This window comes from Diospyros lotus, chromosome 8 (assembly GCF_014633365.1).
Source record: "Diospyros lotus cultivar Yz01 chromosome 8, ASM1463336v1, whole genome shotgun sequence".
In the NCBI taxonomy this organism is placed as follows: domain Eukaryota; kingdom Viridiplantae; phylum Streptophyta; class Magnoliopsida; order Ericales; family Ebenaceae; genus Diospyros; species Diospyros lotus.
The window spans coordinates 10,213,395-10,233,605 of NC_068345.1; the positions used below are offsets into that span (position 1 = coordinate 10,213,395).

The 20,211-nt window shown below is 35.5% G+C and overlaps 1 protein-coding gene across 1 annotated transcript; it reads left to right on the forward strand.

Annotated features, from left to right (window-relative positions):
- The first annotated feature begins 5,972 nt into the window (after positions 1 to 5,972).
- Positions 5,973 to 19,805, forward strand: LOC127808403 (uncharacterized). The gene is made up of 2 exons (XM_052346930.1): positions 5,973 to 6,174; positions 19,272 to 19,805. Exon 2 carries the CDS (start codon positions 19,313 to 19,315, stop codon positions 19,610 to 19,612), a length of 300 nt encoding a protein of 99 aa, XP_052202890.1. The 5' UTR covers positions 5,973 to 6,174; positions 19,272 to 19,312; the 3' UTR covers positions 19,613 to 19,805.
- The last annotated feature ends 406 nt before the right edge of the window (positions 19,806 to 20,211 follow it).

Here is a 20,211-nt window from a genome sequence, read left to right on the forward strand (position 1 = left end):
CAAATTTGGGGTAAGTGAATAATGCACTGTTCACTTACCCCAAAAGTGGGGTAATGTGTTTATCCTCATTTTGCCCTCCCATTTTAAGTATAACAAATTTTAATTCCTTTTGTATCATTTTTTATATATTTTTACATCTTTATATTTACTTATTATTAGTATTAATAATATTAATAACTTTTAACTAATTAATAAATAATTATTATTAAATGTACTAAATTAAAAATTACTAAATAAAAGTCACAGACAAGATGATTAGAAAAGTGTCGAATAAACACTATAACATCATAAATTTTGAAAATTAAAGTTTTCAAAATTTAGATACTACATAAACAAAAACATTAATTTAATAATTTGAAAAATCATTTCTGGATCCTCTAATATTATCCAAAGAAACTGGAGCTACTTTGAGATCTATCACCTTGTTGTTGAGTATTTTTAATTTTTTAATTTTTATAATAATAAAGATAAAGAAAAAAAATACTATTCCTTATTTTGGAGTAAAGGGTTGGAGAGCATTTTATCCTTACCCCAAATTTGGGATAAGTTTTACCCCAAATCTGAGTCAAAGGGTTAGAAATGCTCTTTTAAGACACAATAAATGCGAATTTCACCATTGGGTTCAAAATAAAGTGAGGTAATATTAACACACTTAAAATTATCGGTATCATTTATATTTGATGTGTTACTTACTCTCCAATACATTTAAACTAATAAGTCAACTATAAAAGAATTAATTCAAAATAATACATCGATACGAGATAATAGAGGATTATTATTAAAAAATATAACTTCTTTTACATTAGATATTATCAAAATGATGTGTCGGTGATTTTTAAGCATTTATTATGAGATTACAAATAACTAGTTGTGAATATAAAATTTTCACCATCTATAGTATAGATATAAAAACTTCTCAATCTAGAAAGAGTAAATGATTCTTGTCCACACATAATGATTTTATTTTATTTTTTTATCTAGATATAGAGTTTTATGCCTAAAAATAAATTATTCTAACCTTTAAATTTGCTCATTCCTGTTACCAAGTTTAAGCCTATGATATCTCATCTGTGAAATGATGTTTTTTTTTTTTAATTTTACTTTTGAGTCTTTAAAATTGCTTAATTTATCAATGTGTTTTTTGTATTATTCTGTGAATATCTATATGACAAGAAAAAAACAAGGTTATGATTTATAGTAGAAAAATAATTTTAAATAACATTTTATATTCTTTATATTAAACTGATTAGATATGCAAATTAAATGAAGAATTAAATACAAAAAAGAATGTGTAAAGACCCAAAAGTTAGGGAATTTTGAATTTTTAGACATTAAATAAAGTGAAATAAAATAAAATAAATAAAATTTCACTTACTTATATACCTAGCTACATGTATATAAATTTCAGTAAATCACATAGACACCCTCTACAATTTAATCCTTTTACACGAATACTGTTTATATTTTAAAATTGGGCTTGAAAGTCCTTCATGTATTAAATTCTTTTCTTGAAAGTTTGACTCATTATTTCGTAAACTGGCTTGATTAGAGGGTCGTAAGCATGCCCGATTAGAAATTCGTGATTAGGTCGTGAACAGGTTCATTTATAAATATATTAATAAATTTATTTATAATTTTATAAATATATTACTTTATGATTAGATAATATATGTATATATTTTATAAATATATTATTTAACATAAATACATATACATATCATTATATCATATCAAAGTGGTATTTATTTATTAAATTTAGTGGGAGTGGTCTCCAAAAAAGCCTAACTAGATTCTTCATCTATTCCTGTCCTCTCCATTCTCTAGTTTCTCGTGCATTCGACCCATTCATTGCTTGTTCTTTTTTCTTTTTTTTTCTCTAACAAACAATAATGACTTCGCCTTCACCTTGTTCAGCTCACTAACTTTTTCTTTCCTTCTCCTTTAAGAACGACTAATGGTATGTTCTTCACTTTTATTCAATCAAAAGTTATTTTTGTTCTTCTTTAATCGGAAATCAACAAATGAAAATCTTCTTCTTCTTCTTCTTTTTTGTTATAGACTGTGCACGCATATAGACAGATAGATATAGAGAAAAACCCTGATCTGGGTTTGGTCGCCACCATTTTCACTATGTTGAATTATATATGTAGAGAGAGTGAGAAAAAACCTAAGAAAATTGAACCCAAATGATCTACATTTGGTTGCCCCAAATTTGTGTTCAAGCTCTTGTCGAATCGAGCTCGAGCTTGAACCCATACACTTACTCACCGAACCGAGCCTAAGTTCATCAAAACTCAATTCGACTCGAGCTGATTGAAACATTAATTAAAATTATGTAATTTTGTGTCAAAATAATAATGATTAAATTATATCAAAATAAATTTAACTACAAAAAAGAGCAAAAAAATCCAAAAAAGCGCAATGAACTAAAAAGCACAATTAAAACGAATTTTAAAATATAAAAAATATTTGCACAAATGCGTCAAACTATGTAAGCATATTTAAAATGCCATGGACTGGCCGAAATGGGCAGCCCATGCATAGCAACATGCAACAGAAAGGGAGAGGCCCAACCCAAGGGCTGGCCCATTAAAGGAATTCTATTTTGGAATTTTTCTTGTTCATCTCCAAAGCCGGAAACCCTTTTTCCCTTCCGTTAAATCTTCTAGTGTGGTCACTTGCCTATCTTTCCCTTAAATTTTAGTTTGAGACACTAATGATATAGTGTTTCATAGGCATTAAATATATATATTTTTTTTAATTTAGGCGACTTTTTTTATTAATTTTAAGAAACTACATTCGCTATTTTTAAAATATAATTACATTGGGTTTCCCCTAAATTTATTTATAATTATTTATAATGTTCTTACACTGAATTATAATAGGGCAAATTATGAAAATAACTTAAAGCTTTTTGCAAACTTACAATTTTATTCAATCCTTTAAATTTTGGCAATTAGCTCTAAATTGACTCAATTAGGTGTAATTTTATCCAACACGTAAAATCAATTTAGAGGGAGTATGTTTAACTTAACTTGGCATGTCATGTGTCATATAATAATAATATTTCTGGAATCTACATTAAAAAAAAAAAAGATAAAATGTAACTTGAGTTTGGTTTAACCTAAGTTGTTAAACCCTAAGTTGTTAAACCAAACTTAGCTTGGAACTTAGGATATTAGAATTGTGAAAAGCAATCCAAAAGAGGGTGAAAGTGACTTGGAAGATATTGAGGAATCGAAAGAGGAATTAGAGCTTCGGAATAGAAAGAGACAACACCATCATTGTCCACACAGGCACAAGAATTAAAGACAATCCATTGACTCTGGTTCGATGATGAAAAGGAGATGCAAAGAAAGCATGGGCCTATTTCATAACAAGAAAAAAAGGTAAGTTGTCCTTGTGCTTCACTAAGACACGAAACCCTAGCATTCTTCATTCTCTGTTCTATTTGCTAAGGCACAAAAGTAGTGGTTTCAAATGAGTTTCTTGGTTTGGGGGTGATGGCATCGAATGAGCATTTTAGCACATCTTTTGCAAAGTAATATTTTCTAGTTAAATGTTTTCATTAATATGCATTAGGGTTTTAAATTTGGGGAAATAGTAATTAGGGTTTGGAAATTGAGGATTTTGCAATTAGGGCTTCGAAATTTAAGATTTTGTAATTAGGGTTTCCAAAATGGGGGATTTTGTAAGTAGGGTTTTGAAATTGGAGATTTTGTAATTACTGTTGGAGAGAACTTTTAATTATGGTTTCATTGATGGGGGTTTAAATGGCATGTGATTAAGGTTTGTTGTTATTTGTTATAATGTCGTTTATGTGTAATTGGTTTTATAGTTTGTAATTGGATTTATATTGGGAGATCTTTTAATTATGTTTTCATTAATTAAGGAGGGTTATTTAAATTAAAGGCATGAAATTAGGTATTTGTTATAATGATGTTTATGGGTAATTAGTTTTATAGTTTGTAATTGGATTTATATTGATATTGTTGTTTGTGGTTTTGATATAACAGTTGCCCTGTGGACGTGTACATTGGTGGTAAATTCAATAAGGGTCCATTGGCTACACATGTTGGTGGTATCTATGTTGTATAAATAGAGTTTTGATGATCGTTTTGTTTTACAAGATACTTCAATAAATGTATACTCCTTAAACATATAATTTTTTGACCATTTACATCTATTAAAGATTTTAAATATTTTCGTTAATCGTTAATGATTTTGTTATAAATTGTCAACCATTTTCGTTATAATTGTCAACTCTTTCAATATGTCAATGGGTTCTATCGCAAAAAATTAAACGACTAACTATATACTTAATTTTTGCAGGTTGAATTTTGAATTAAATGACTTCAACGACTATATTAAATGAGAAAGGCTGAAAAGACCATAAATAGGAGTTCATTTGAAATTCAAGAGAAATTGATGAAATTGAGCTTTCAAGTTTATAACATTGTATACTCTAAAGCTTTTGTGCTTTATTGTTTCTCACTCTCATTTTACCATCAAGACTATTGTTCATATTTGTAAAAAAAATTTCAAGCCGTGTTTTAAATAAACTTCAAAAAGAGTAGTGTAAGATTTAATTCTCTTGTTATTTCTCTTGAATTGTATTCTTCCTAGTGAGTATTGGTAGAAGAACTAGCATGAGTTGCTAGCTGGTTAATATAGTAAAGTTTGAAATCTTTAGTTAGGAGACTAGAGTAAAGGATGTAGGTTGGATAGAGTTAAACCACTCTAAAATCTTGTGTCAATTGCTTGTTTTGATTTTTATCTTTTCACATTTATCTCACTATTTTCATAAACACATTACTTAGGTAGAGGGCAATAGAAAAATATTATTTCTAGATTCTTTTGAGTATAATAACAACATATTAAATGGTCCACAGTACATTAGACCCTATTGATGTTAAAAGTCATAGAAGATGTGTCAAAATGCCCATTTGATGTCATTGGCCCATAATAAGAAGCTCATTTGAAACCATTACTTTTATGCATTAACGCTAATTCGAAACCATACTAGGAAGCTCATTTGAAACCATTACTTTCATGCCTTAGCGAACAGAATAGAGAATGAATAATGCTAAGGTTTCATGCCTTAGTGAAGTTAAAGGACAACTTACTTTTTTTCTTACTATGAACTAGGCCAATACTTCTTTTGTGTCTCCCTATTATTATTGAACTGCAATCAATGGATTATCTTCCTTTCTTATACTTGTGTAAACCATGATAGCGTTGTCCCTTTTCGTTGCAAAGCCTTCAATTCCTCTTTCAATTACTCAATGTCTTCCAAGTCGTTCTCTTCTTCTTCCAGCCTACATTTTACAATTCTAAAACCCTAAGTTCTAAGTTGAGTTTGGTTTAACATCCTAGGTTAAATCAAACTCAAGTTACAATTTTTTTTTTTTTTTTTTACTTATGTGTACATATGAATTTTATAAATATTATTATTATATAATACTTGACATGTCAAGTCAGTTTGAACATATTTCTTCAAATTTAATTTTATTTATTGGATAAAATTATATCCAAGACAACTTAGACCTAATTACTAAAATTAAAAAGATTAAATAAAATTGCAAATTCATGAAAAATTTAAGTTATTTTCCTAATTTGACCATTATAATATTATAAGATATATTGAATTCCCCATAAATAAAAAATAACTTTGTGCATATAAGGAATATGGTTAAAAATAAAGTAAAATAAGGTATTTTTTTCTTGAAAATAGTGAATGCCATCATTGTTTCTAAAGTTGATTTTTTTTATACACAAAAAATTAAAATAATATATGAAAAAAATATGTGAGACATCAACAAAATTATCTTTTTCTTATGAAAGAATAATGAATTTCATTATAAACTCTACAATAAAGAGTTTTAAAATTGCTATACGTAATAACTTATGAATCATAAATATGGCTTCAGCCTTCACCCGAACAAAGATAAAAATGCTCGTATCTCTGGAAAGTGTAATTATGAAGAACACCTACTAACGTAATGGGCATCGTAGTTGAGGGTTACTAGAAAAAGGGTTCACTCTCGCAGCTGAGCTCTACTTGTTTGAACCTCTCTCTGGACTCAAATTCCAAATCATCTCCCATCATCACTTATTCACACCGCGTACACCCAAAAAAACAAACCGACAAGAGAGAGAAGAGAAGAGAGAGAGGTCAGAATCTCAGATCTTTACTCTTCTTCATGTGTTTGTTCATGGCTTTGGATTCTAGAACATTATTATTCATTGCTTGTTTTCTGAATCCTTAAACAACATGGGGGGCATGATTATTCTTATTATTTATACTATTCGTCGACTCCCCCCCCCCCCCCCCCCCCCCCCCCCCTTCTCTCTCTCCCGGGATCTTTTGTGATGATAAGCCCAAATAGTCTCTTTAGAATCCACGCAAATTTTATGTTATGTGGTTTTGGGATGTGGACAAATCATGTTTTTTTTCCCGACCCATTGCTTATTTTGTTTGTGTATCTTAGTTTTTGGCTTTTATCTTTACGGATTCAATATGGGTTTCTGTTCTTGATTGGGTAAGTGGATTCGGGATGGTTGTCGGCCATTTTGGGGTCTATTGTTGGTTGGGTTATGGATGTAATGTTCAATTTTGGATGAAGTTTCGGTGAAAATTTTCAATAAATAATGATTTGTGCTTGTATGCAGTTTGTCTACCTGCATATTTCGCTGAAACTCAATATTCCTTCGGTAGGTTTCATGGATAATATGTTGCACATAATTTGCTTGTAGAAAAGTGGAATAAGAAAATACATAGGGTCAAAATCGCCATTAGGTGCTTCACAACCCTTCTTGGAATTTCAACTTTGAGCTCTGACCATGGCAATCTTTCAATGTTCATACGCACACGTTCTATTATTGCCATTTGATTCCAGATTCTATGAAAGACTCTGTTTTAATGGTGTGAACTTTTCAATAGACTCTTCATTGCCCCACATGTTTCAGGTGTTAGATAATGGGCATAAACAAGCATAATGTCTGCAGAAGTTGCTATTGTTTGGTCATACTGCCGGTCCTTTAGTTCTCCTGTTTAATCATTAGTAACTTGAAAAAGAAAAGCACTACAAATGAGAGCTTCTGATATATTGTATATTGATGACTATAGGACTCTCCAGCTGAGATGATGTCATTGGGAAATTCTGTTTGGTCATATCTTGTCTACATGTGAATTGTTATTATTTTAGCTATACCAAGAAATGATCAACTTAGATATGTAGGATTAATTGTTTAAAAAGAAATGGAGATTATGGAGGTATCATACTCATAGAATCAAGACAAGATGGTTAAAATGGAGAAGTGCGTTCAGTAATGGAGAAGTGCGTTCAGTTTTTTATGTGATAATGCCTTCAAAGCTAAAAGGGAAATTTTATCAAACAACTATAAAAAAAATTCTGTTCTTTGAGAATATTAGGCATCTAAGTACTTACAACAACAACATATCCAGCCTTTATCCCACTATGTGGGGTCGGCTACGTGAATTCTAGACTTTTATATGGGTTATGCTCCAACAGATAGTTTATCTAAAATTCATATTTGGATCCGACTAGGTTTTACGTTGGCTAGATAGTTTATCTAGAATTCATATTTGGATCCGACTAGGTTTTACGCTGGCTGTCAGCTACTTAACGCAACCCTCCTCCTTTATCCGGATTTGGGATCGGCAGTGGATAATATCCCCTGGCGAAATAATAATGAAATTAAGTTTCAACACCATCTTCATATGGAGAAGTTTCATGAGATGGTAGTGAATGAAGATAATTGATATAGTTGTGTTCCATCACTTAGTTGGCATGGTGAAACCAACAAGTACAATATGGAAACACAACATTGGGCATCTAAGTACTTACATGTACAAAATATGAGTGTAATTAAGATGAAGATATTATAGTGGATATTTGGTTGTACAAGAAAAGACAAAGAAATGAGGTTATATATAATAGGTTTGAGTGGCACCTATTGAAAATAAGATGCAAGAGATGCGATTAAGATAATATGGGCATGTGAGAAGAAGACCAATAATTACTCTTGTAGGTGAGTAGATGAAATGGAGAAAGTTTCTAGCAAAAGAGGAGAAAGAGAGAATTAAAAGAAAAAAACTTGATAAAAACCCCTTAAATATGATATAGGATTTAATGGCCTTATAGATGATATGGTCATGGATAGATATGGTTGGAGATACAGAACTCATGTAGTTGGCCATGCCTAGTGGGATTAAGGCTTGTGATTGTTTTTGTTGTTGTAATGCTTGTGCTAGATTGATGATCCCAAATGTACTATCTTTCTGTTGCACAACAACATTCATATGAAGGTTGAGATTCAGATTAATTTGATTTAGCTATAGTGTCCGAAGATTATTTGATGCTTTGAAGTGCTTAGGCTTGCAAATGCCACTACATTTTTGCTAAAATAGAGGCTTGATGCCATATTGGTAATATATGAAAAACACATCAAAAGTTCCCTTTTTCTATTACTTTTCGCAATTTCATAGTATTGGTTTGCACATCAAAAGAAGAGATGTATGCTTGCTTATCCTTCTTCCTCTACAAAGTGGAAGTTTTTTTATCCACTTGCAAACAAGGAATTTTCTGAATTAGCCCTTAATGTTTGCTCATGTTATTCTTGCAATGTAAAACATAACAATTTATAAAGGGACAAGAAGTAATGTTTTATCATTTGCGAAGTGAGATAGAGTAATTGATAAATCATGTCATTTGTAAGATTTGGAAGACCATGCATCATTGTTTTGACTGTATAGAACATAGTTACCGAGTTCACTCCTCCCCTTGGAGCCACAATCTAGATCACATGTTTGTCAAGCCCTTAGGTTATGGGTTGGCAATGGGACGGAATTTCGATAGGAATTCCGATAAGAACAGGAATGCAAGAGAAAATGAGATAAGAAAAGAGAGAGAATGAGAGAAGAATCTATTATTCAATCAAGACGTGTCTTCCTCCTTCTACAATGGCCTACTTATTAGGCGTCTACAACCACCTAACTGTCCTTCCCGTTTGATACAACCCCCTGCCCATTTAGTTTACAGTTATAACAATCAATCCCTTATTACATTTATACCCCTGGTTCCTAACAAATTACCCCCCTACCCCCCCCCCCCCCCCTTGAAAGAATTCTTGTCCTCAAGAATTTAGAGGAGATTGATAGCCCGAGGAAACTGCTTCAGCACGTCCGTCAAATATTCCCAAGTAGGCTGATCCGAAGGTAGATGAGACCATCTAATCAGAACTTGGGTAATAGGGGTTGTACCCTAATATATAACCCGCCTATCAACAGTGGCCTGGGGTTCCATCACCACTTCCACTTCTTCCTCCATAGGTGGCAACACAGGGCTAGTAGCAGTATGAGGACCAACTGCTTTCTTTAATAACGAAACATGAAATACGAAATGAACCTTCACTCCAGCTAGTAACTACAATCGATAGGCTACCTCTCCAACTCTAGCAAGTATAGTGTAAGGCTCCGAAATACTTTGGGCTGAACTTAGACACTGGAGTGTTTGAGAAAGTAGGCTGAAGAAAGCGCTTCACTTTCAAGAACACCCTATCCCCCATAGCAAAGGTTCTGTCATTCCTCTTCTTATTGGCAACCTGTACCATCCGATTGTGTGCTGTAGCTAACTCCCTTTTCAAATTTGCTAGAACCTCCTGCTTTTGCTAGAAATAATGCTCCACATCAACCAAGTTAGCTAAGGAGCTTGCAATAGCCAGTAACAAGGGTGGGCGATATCCAAATAAGGCCTCAAAAGGAGTTTGCTTGATAGCTATGTGGTAGCTTGAATTGTACCCCCATTGGGATAAGGACAACCACTTATGCCAACTCTTAGGCCTAGCAAAACACATGCACCATAGGTACGCCTCCAAACATTGATTTACCCTTTTGGTTTGGTTGTCGATTTCAGGGTGATAAGCAATTGACAAGTGCAGCTCAACCCCCAAGCTCCGAAACAATTCCTGCCAAAAGGAACTTGTAAAAAGCTTATCCCTATCCGACACAATAGTCCGAGGGATTCCATGAATCTTCCCAACTGCATCCATAAACACCCGGGCCACCTCTAAGGCTGAAAAAGAATGGGTGAGGCTAAGGAAGTGAGCAAATTTAGTTAACCTGTCTACTACCACCAAGATTGAATCTTTGCCCTTTGACTTAGGCAATCCCTCTATGATCTCTATAGAGATGTCCTCCCATGTTTGCTCTGGTATAGGCAATGGTTGTAGCAACCCTTGAGAAGCAACCTGTTCATGCTTACAACGCTGACATATCTCACATTCCAGCACATACTTCACCACCTCTTTCTTCAACCCAGGTCAAGAAGGGGCACTTTTTAGTAGTTGCCCTCACACCCGAATGCCCACCTACAGGTGAACCATGTAGTGCTTGCATGATTTGACACTTCAACTGCTCATCATTTCCCACCACAATCCTTACTTTAAACCGGATCACTCCATTAGAGAGTGTATATTAGCATAACTCCATATTAGCATAACTGAGCCAACAACCTTTGCAGCCACTCCATATTAGCATAACTCCCCACAATATCCTTGACCCAATTAGGTGTTACTACTGTAATAGCTTGACAAGCCCACTTTTCTACCCTTCTAGATAGGGCATCCGCCACCACATTGTCCTTTCCCTTTCTGTATTGGATTGTGTAATCCAACCCCAAGAGTTTAGAAATCTCTTTCCGTTGTAAATGAGTATGCAGCCTCTGTTGAAGCAAGAACTGCAAACTTTCATGGTTGGTCCTAATTACAAAAGGATTGCTCTCCAAATAATGCCGCCACTTATCCATGAGCCACCAACACAACAATGAGCTCCTTATCATATATACTCAACCCTAAATGCTTAGGAGCCAAACCTTGGTTGATGTAAGCCCATAGTCTCCCCTGTTGCAAAAGCACAACTCCCACCCCACTGTCACAAGCATCAATCTCCACAACAAAGGATTTAGAAAAATCAAGTAGCGCCAAAACTAGAGCTTGGGTCATGGCCTTCTTAAGGGCTCCAAAAGCTGCCTCTGATTTGGAGTTCCAATGGAAGTTATCCTTTCTAAGAAGCTCAGTCAAGGGCTTACAAATCACTCTATAGTGCCTAATAAAGTTTCTGTAATACCCCGTCAATTCTAAAAATCCCCTCAACTCCTTAATCATAGCAGGTCTAGGCCAACTCACCTCAACTTCAATTTTTTTCATATTAGTGTTCACTCCCTTCCTCGAGATAATGTGACCCAAGTATTCAACTTCCCCCTTGGTACACTTAGACAACTTGACATATAGTTGATTAAATCTAAGGACTTCGAAGGTTGTTCTAAGATAAAATGCTACTCAAGGTTAGGGTTGTACACAAGGATATCGTCAAAGAAAACGATTATGAATTTTCGCAAATAGGGAGTGAAAATTTGGTTCATTAAAGCCTGAAAAGTGATTAGGGCATTGGTGAGGCCGAATGGCATAACAGTGAACTCATATAGGCCTTGATGTGTGCGAAATGTTGTTTTTGGAATGTTAGATAGGTTCATTCTTATTTGGTGATATCCGACTCTAAGGTCCAACTTCAAAAAGATAGTAGCACTGGATAATTCATCAAGCAAGTCCTCAATAATAGGTATAGGAAATTTGTTTTTAATAGTGATAGAATTGAGCTGTCTATAGTCTACACAAAATCGCCAAGTGCCATCCTTTTTTTTGACAAGGAGCGCTGGTGAGGTATAGGAGCTTTGGCTGGGTTGTATGATGGAATTGGCTAACATTTCCTTGACTTGCTTTTCAATTTCAGTTTTCTGTATAGGTGCATATCTGTAGGACCGAATGTTCACAGGTTCAATGTTTGGTTTAAGATGTATTGAATGGTCAAAAGGTCTTTGAGGTGGTAACGATTTGGGTTCCGAGAATAAGTCCTTAAATTCATTCAATAGTAAGTGCAAGTTATTGTAAATGCTTACCTCATTGGGAATTGGATGATGGTTGGTCCAACTTTCGCTTTTGGGTCCTTCTCCTCCATTCCTCCTTTCTTCCATTCCATTGCTTGTATGGAATATAGCTGTGTGATATGCTCTCCTTTCTTTTGTATTAGCTTTTGTAATTGTCTTCCCGAAATTAAGTTGCACTCACCTTGCTCCAAGCTTCCCACCAAGGTCAATTTCCTCCCTTCAATCTCCACTATCACTTGTAACTTGTTGAAATCAAAGGTTAATGGACTAACAGTTTTCATCCAATCGACCCCCAAAACAATATCACACCCCTCGAGCTCCAACACCCTTGGACCGACCACGAATTTGACCCCTTGTATCACCCACTTGAAATTAAAACACTTGTGATAGCTATACATTCTGTTCCCATTTGCCACTATCACTGATAAGGGGTTCGTCTTTGTTAATTCAGACTTGAGGTTGACGACAGTAGCTTTATTCAAAAAGTTATGGGCACTGTCGCTATCAATCAGCACGGCCAATCTTCCCTTTCCCATTTGACCTTTAACTTGTATGATTTTTCCAGTGGAGCCTCTTTTCAGCGCGTGAAAGGAAATCTCACCTCCTTCATCCCCTTGTGCCTCCTCTGCATTTTCTTCCTCTCCCACTTCTTCTTCCAGCCTTTCCTCTTCTTCCTCACCTTCTTCATCTAACCCCTCCATTTTTAGCATCAACCGACGGCACTGATGCCTTAGCCCATATTTCTCTCGACACTTGAAACATAGGCCCAACTGTCTCCTCTGCTCCATGGTTTGGTTCTTGTTTGCCCTTGAGCCCGTGGCATTCTTGGCCCTTCCTAGACTTGCCACCCATGTTGCAGGCTTAAAACTACGCCCAAGAGATGCATTTGTACCCCTAATATGCTGCGACTAGGGCTGGGTCCATGCTATGTCCTTCTTAAATACAGCCTCCCATGTTAATTCTTGCAAGCGGGCCTTCTCCGCTGCTTGTTTAACCAACGATGGCTCCAGCATCTTGATCACCGATCTTAAATCTTCTCGATGATAAAACTTGACACGTAGTAAGGCTCGGGCAAACTCGAATGAGCCATTCCTATCACCACCCTTAATTCTTCAAACTTCCTCAAGTATTCCTTCACTGACCCATCTTGTCGCAGCTTGTTGAATTCCTCCATTGTGTTGGCCATGCTCATTTCGCCAAATCGGCCACACAACTCCTCAACGAATGACCCCCACGACGCTATTTCCCCCTCTGATTGCTTCCAACCTTGGTACCAAGCGTCGACGGTATCATTGAGATACACCACCGTCATTATCACCTTCTGATCCTCTCCAATGTGGTACAATTCAAAGAACCGCTCATAGCAGCGAACCCACCATCTTGGCTTGACGCCTTCAAAGATTGGAATTTCCAATTGTGGTGTGGGGGTATGAACACCGCTCAAATAAGTCGGTCCTTTGCCATGGGTTTCTCGTTCCCATGCAACTCGATCCTCTGCCCTCCTCAGCCCCTCCAGCCCTATCTTCGACCCCAATCTTGGAGGAAATTCTTCCGGCAATCGAAATTGCGGCAAGGCGGACAGCATGTTAAACATGCTGTTGACCGGTCGTAAAAGTCTGCCTGTTCTTGGCCCCTCTCCAACTCCCTTATGCTATCTCTTAGGGTCCCCATGTACTCCCGATGGGCCGCCATGTCTTCCCGGCTTTGGTTTTTTATGGCCGTGATGTCCTCCTACGTGCGCACCATGCCTGACTCCAAAGCCTCCATCCGCGCCTCTAAGTTCCTTCAAATGCATACCTTCCGCCATGACTCAAATTGTTCGTCTCCAACTGCCATTCGAGACGTCGCTTGTCCGCTGATTTTCGCACTTGGTATCCGCCAAATATCAATGGCTCTGATACCAAATTGGCAAGCCCCTAGGTTAAGGGTTGGCAATGGGACGGATAAGAACAGAAATGAGGGAGAGAATGAGAGAAGAATCTGTTATTCAATCAAGACGTGTCTTCCTCCTACAAGACGTGTCTTCCTCCCACAACAGCCTACTTATTAGGTGTCTACATCTGCCTAACTGTCGTTCCCGCCTGATACACCCCCCTGCCCATTTAGTCTACAGTTATAATAATCAATCCCTTATTACATTTACACCCCCAGTTCCTAACAATGTTTCAATTTCAAATTGAGGTTCTTTTGCATGCCTAGATCACGGGGAACATGATTCAGATCCCAAGAATGGGGATTCCTAGCAGAGCATGAATTCAGTTCCTTCTCTTTTATGCGACTGCCTCCTATTCTTGTGGCACTTTCTTGGAAGAAGTATGGACATTTTTGGCATTGAAAGGATTTTTGGTTTTTCACGTATGGATTGAGGTATAGGCGGAGCATGTGGAAAGGTTTGCTTCTAGCAGTAGATAATAAGCTATGAACTGCACAATAATTATGAAGGGATACTTTTGAATGAAAACTGGAAGTGGCAACCATGAACTCATGTAATGTACTCATTTCGTTAGTGGCCTTATCGTGGTGACAAGTTTATCTTGAATTTGAATTTCTTCTATATAAACCATCACGGTGTTCTCCAAATTCACTATATGCCTCATTCTTCTTTGAATGAAAAGAATATTTGTCATGAAAAGAGAAGGTGGTAGAAACATGGCAGAAGTATCAGAAACTAAATGAATTATAGATCGCTGCATTATTTAGTTCAACCTTTTCATCTTTCTGTAAATTAGTTCAACTTTTTCAACTCAAGGTCCCTTGATTATGATGACCCAACAGAAAGTCATTTGAAGCTAGGAAATATAAAATGGATGCAGTGACGTGTTTTGAAGCTAGGAAATATATCCATTATGTATTGACATTTACTTATAAAACAATTATATATAAATATATGTACACAATGGATATACCTTCTAATTTTTCCTTGAAAGTTGTTCACTGAATCCACTGGACAATTTTTTACATGAATGAGAAAGTTTTGATCCATCTAAAGTCCTACCATGTCTATCAGATTAAATAAATTTGTATCAATTATGGTTTCCTTTTAGAAAACTGTAGTTTTTTTTTTTTTCCTGTTTATCTTTTTCCATGTCGGTATTTCAAGATGCTGTAACTATTCAAACCTGGTTTTTACGGGAAGATTGTTGGACCCCTCATCCATCACCTATAAATAGGCAGACAATTCAACGAAGAAGTCAACAGACATTCCATATGCTGTCAAACCAAATTCTCCTTTAGACTGCTTCATTCTCTCTCTACTCCTTTACCTCCACTGGCTCCATATTTTGATCATTCAACAGTCTATGAGTGGAAATCTTGAATTTGGATTAGCTTGAGGCAATCAATTCTGAAGTATGTGACCCATATTTGGTTAATATCTGTGCTATAGGCATAATAAACAGGATGATGGTCAAGCTTTCTCTTTTTTATTTGTTGTGTACCTTTCCTTTGAATGTAAAGACAACAAATGTATTGTGCCTCCCACATATTTTTGTCTACCTTAGACTTATGAAGGTTAAACTTTCAGTTTTGTTGTTTCAGAAGTTTCCTTGGCTTTTTAGCACGAAAGATTTTGCTATACTTTCGTTTGATGTAATGGTCTCCACTCATGAAATTATTGTCATCATGTTAATAAAAAAGAAGACTCCTTGTACTTGTTATACTTTGGGACTCTATTTGAGCGTATAATAAAGTAAGACTGCCTATTATACTTGTCCAATAATAAAGTAAAACTGCCTGTATAATATGTAACTTGGTTCTGTACATGTTAGAAAAATGTAGCATATATTCAGCATGAATTTTTCAATGAAACTTTACCTAGAAAAAAAGGTATCAAGTAAAAGCAATTGTTATATTTTTGCAAACCTTTGGAGCATTTTGTTTCTAGTTTGATGCCATTCTAGATTTGATCTCATCATTTCTGAATGATATTTCATTGAATGTCAATTTGGTAGGGATGCTACATTTTTCCTTTCTTCCCCTCTCTAGGGTGTGTCAGAGCAAACTTAAACTAAATGGATTAGCTCTGTCTCTCTCCTTCCCTCTCTCTCTCACACACACATTATTCTTTGACCATACTAAATTTTATGTAGCATATACATTTTCCAGAAGGCCTCATGTCTATGTTAGACACATATTTCGTATCTATGTTAGACACCTTGTTTTTCACACTTTTCCCATGACACTGTAATTGGGAAAGGAGTTTCTTAATCTAGCTGCTTCTATGATGCTTAATTCCTCGAGACTTATAGATAGTGTGCACACATCTTGAAGAACCTTGTCCAACATTATTGAAAATTTAAGTTCCTTGTTGTGCCTCTAAATTATTTGGAATGCGGTTCTATATTATACACATGATTACACAGTTGAGGATGCAATTGAAATTTAAGCATAAAAGAGTGCACAGTTCTAGGGAGAGAGAAGGTGTAGCACAAAACTAACAGTTTATGTTACACAACATTTATTAACTTCAAAGACATTTTTGTCTCATACACATATCTAATGATTTTGTATTACTATGCTTTTGAATAGTAATATGTTATCATGTTCTCTTTGTACTTGGGTAAAAATGATGTTGTTTGCACGTTAGAATTTGAAAGATTTTTGCATCAGTGTCTCATATATTTATTAGATGTGTCTGATTTCCAATTAATATGCTTGAGTCTGATTGATTGTGACGTTGCATGGTTTTTGAGGGACTCATTTTCCTACTCTAGCTTTTCCATGCTCGAAAAATTATAGGTTCAATTTATGTTAACCCTTGTTTTGAAGCTAAATACATACGGTATTTGAGAAAGAAGTCAATACTCAAAAAGAAAAGTTAAGTTGGAAAGCCTATCTTGTTGTCTTGGATCTAAGCATCCATATGAAGCTTGTCACATTGATCAATCAGAGAGACTGCTTACCCCATATCTGCATATCAATGGCACTAGGATATAATCTTGTTTACCTCCTGAAGTCTTGCCCCTGTTTTACTTCTAGTTTTCTGGTTGGAAGTTGGTTTGGTAATGTGAAGCAGAAAAAGGAAGACGAGGAGTGGATTTTCTTTGCTTTTTTTCTGATAAAGCTTTGCAATTTGGATCTCATCCACAGATAAGTTCATTGTCAATGAATTTGAAGGTTTTAGTTTAAATTTCAACTATAACTCATGTACAAGTTTTTTGGTTTGTTACTGCCCTTGGACTATCCATTTTGAACAACCCATGCATCTGTTTTCATTGCCACAAGTTTCTAGCCTTTTCGGCAATCTTGTGAGATACATCATATTTTCTTCATGTTGGAGAATCACATCAATGTTTAAGGTTGTGGTTCAGTAAAAATTCCTTGGAGGTGATTTTTTATGCTGCAGAAATAGAATGTATAAATGATTATTATGAGGCTATAAAGTGGTGATTATTATTATGAGGTCATAATGTGGTGAGACCGCTGAATAACACTGCATCTGGATTCTGGACTTGTAGGTGTTAGGAGGCCTGGGTCAAATAGTTGTTAGACTGAAATCTGTCAGGTTAAGGTAATTCAGTTGAAGTGATGTAATTGTAGGAGTTCAAATGAGTACATTTCAACTCATTGAAATTATAGGATGTCAAAAATAAGTCGATGGCAAGATCTCATAAAGAAAAAAGAAAATAAAAAGAAATTGTGAGGGTTTCTTGTCTGTAAGTTATTTTGGACTATTGTGGGAGCATCGATATTAGTAGCATTCCTTCTCAGATAAACTCAATGTATATAATCTATCAGGTCCTTCAAACATTTTATGGACAAGCTGCTATGGGTGTTTTGGATTCTTATATTCATTTAGAAAAATGCAGTTTTGTTAAGGATGGGAGAGCTGAAATAAAATTTGGAGGTTCCAATTTAAATTTCTGGTGTAAAAGAATGGCTTGCACAACCTCGGCTTTTGCATTAGGGACACTGGTCCTTTGAGTTGTTTTCTGAAGAAAAGCTAATTGGCTGTTTTCTCAAATTTAATTATCTGCAATTGCAAATATCTCATAAATGCTAAATGCTATGGGTTCCTCTTCATCTTTTCATTCATGTCAGCAAGCTCACTGCTCACCTCAATGGTTGTATAATAAACAGAGCTCTTTCTGCCAAAACCCCGGGTTTTGTATGACACATGCACCAATTATTCACATGATTGTTGTCCCACTTCAAGGAAGCCCATTAAGAGAAGTGGTGATCTCATCTTGTTTGCTGGAAGAGAGGAAACTTCTAGATGAGCTTTTCCAGCTAGATATTGAGCTAGAGCCTATAGGAATCTAGCATCACCATAACAAGTGACCTATTTTTTTTCCTTTTTTTTTTTAAGCACATGTAAGGAAACTCCCCACTTGTAGTCTTGATGCATATTATGAACCTTGGACCATATGAATTGTGCTAAGTTCTCCCCCTTTTTTTGTTATTTTCAGATTTCCTTTAGTTTTACATATTAAATAGTTGCCTGAAATAGCATTGTTTTTATGGCTGGCGTGAAATGCTGTATTCATGATGTAAAATTGAGTAAAAAAAAAAAACAGAAAATTCATTCATCTGCTTATGCTCAAACAAGTAGGGGTCATTCTGAATTGACCCCCTTACTTATGTATGACCTAGTACAGAATTTTGCCTTTTGGATTAAATCATTGAACTTTTCATGGTTATACTTATGGATTATGGTGACAAACCTACTGTGAAGTATGAAGGGAAAGAGATGGTGTCAACTGTTTCTTTTCCCAGAGCTTCAAATGTTGTGTCAGAAGCATACTGATTTTTCAAATAAAGAAAGAACCCAGTGAAATTTTAGCATTGTAGAGTTTCTATAAAATAGTTGATTAGATAATACTAGCATATATTATACATTTAGTCAAACAGACCATTATCCAATTCTTAGTTCTATGGTTTAGTCGTTTATTCCACCTGGATTTATTTCTTTGAGGACTGCCAGCTATTCAATATTGTTTAGTCTTGTCTTCCATTTTGTAGTTCTTCCCATATCTTCACTTTGCCTCTTAATATATGAACAGCTATGCACACTTTTAACTACTCGTGTTTGTTCATCTTTTAATCTTGAATGTTGTATTTAGGATCACACTTTTCTGTTGGGTTAGTTTTCTAGGTTTGATGGTAACTTAATTTTGTCCATCCCATGCCAAAATAAAAATTTTGAACTGCAAACCTTTTTTGCCTCTCAAATGTTTGTATTTATCAATACATGTTTCCTTATAACCTGACAAAACTCAATAATGGAAGTCCCATTGCAATTTTAGTCTTGTGATACTAGTTAAAAACAATCATCCTCTTCTTGTAACTCTTGCATGTACATTGCAGGGAAGAAATTTCTGTAGCTTGAGATTGCTCGGAGACCAAATATGAGTTTGGCATGTCTTGTATGCCAGAGTGTCGAAAGCCCTTCACATTCATTCAGGAGTTACTCTATTTCGAGTTCAGACAACGAGGGAAGATGTTTGGCAATGAAAAACTGCTTGGTGAGGAAGGTATCTCTTGCACACCCTACAGCACAGACTAATATTGCCTCTTCGTCTAAGGTGACTCCACAACCAAGCGTTCCAAATGGAGCTGCAGGGACCCCAAGGCTAGTGCGAAGCCGAGCTGTTAGAAGAGACCTCGTCATAAACTGGAATTTTGACGAAGTCCTGATGGAGCGGTAGTCTAAGAATCTAGAGTTGGAGCGGATGCCCCCTCTCTTCGGGTCAGCATTCACAGAGAGAGAGAGAGAGAGAGAGTAGTTTGTACCTGCTTCACCTTTCATTTTGGTGCTGTTGAACTCTTTCCTGTAATTTGAGTATAAGCATCTGTGAAACTTGTGAAGTGTTTTATTGGAAGATGTTGTTTATGGTTGTAGGATTGGATCTTCTTCCTCTTGTCTTCTCGTCTCTTATTTCTTCAATAATATTGTTACTTACCTCTGTAACTGGGGCTACCTTATCACTTACTGTTTGAGTGAGCATATTGTGTTGAAAGGGAGGGGGGGGATAAGACAAAAGAAAAACATGCTATTTTTGCAAGGATCAATGCGGTTTTGTTCTGCTGGAGACAGCATAAGATAGATGCATCTTGGATTTACGGAAGATAGATAACGTCCATTATGAAAGGGCCTTCCTGCCTGTTGGTAGGGCCTTTCGGTTCAGCTTTCTGTTTTTTCTTTTCACTTTTTTGACGATGTAAACAGAAGATGACAGCCAGATGGGTGAGGAGAGAATACAAAAACAAAAGAAATAAATAACACAAAATTGAAAGCAAAGGAAAC

Coding starts and splice junctions, on each gene's coding strand:
- LOC127808403 (XM_052346930.1), top strand. CDS start 19,313: ATGAGTTTGGCATGTCTTGTATGCCAGAGTGTCGAAAGCCCTTCACAT.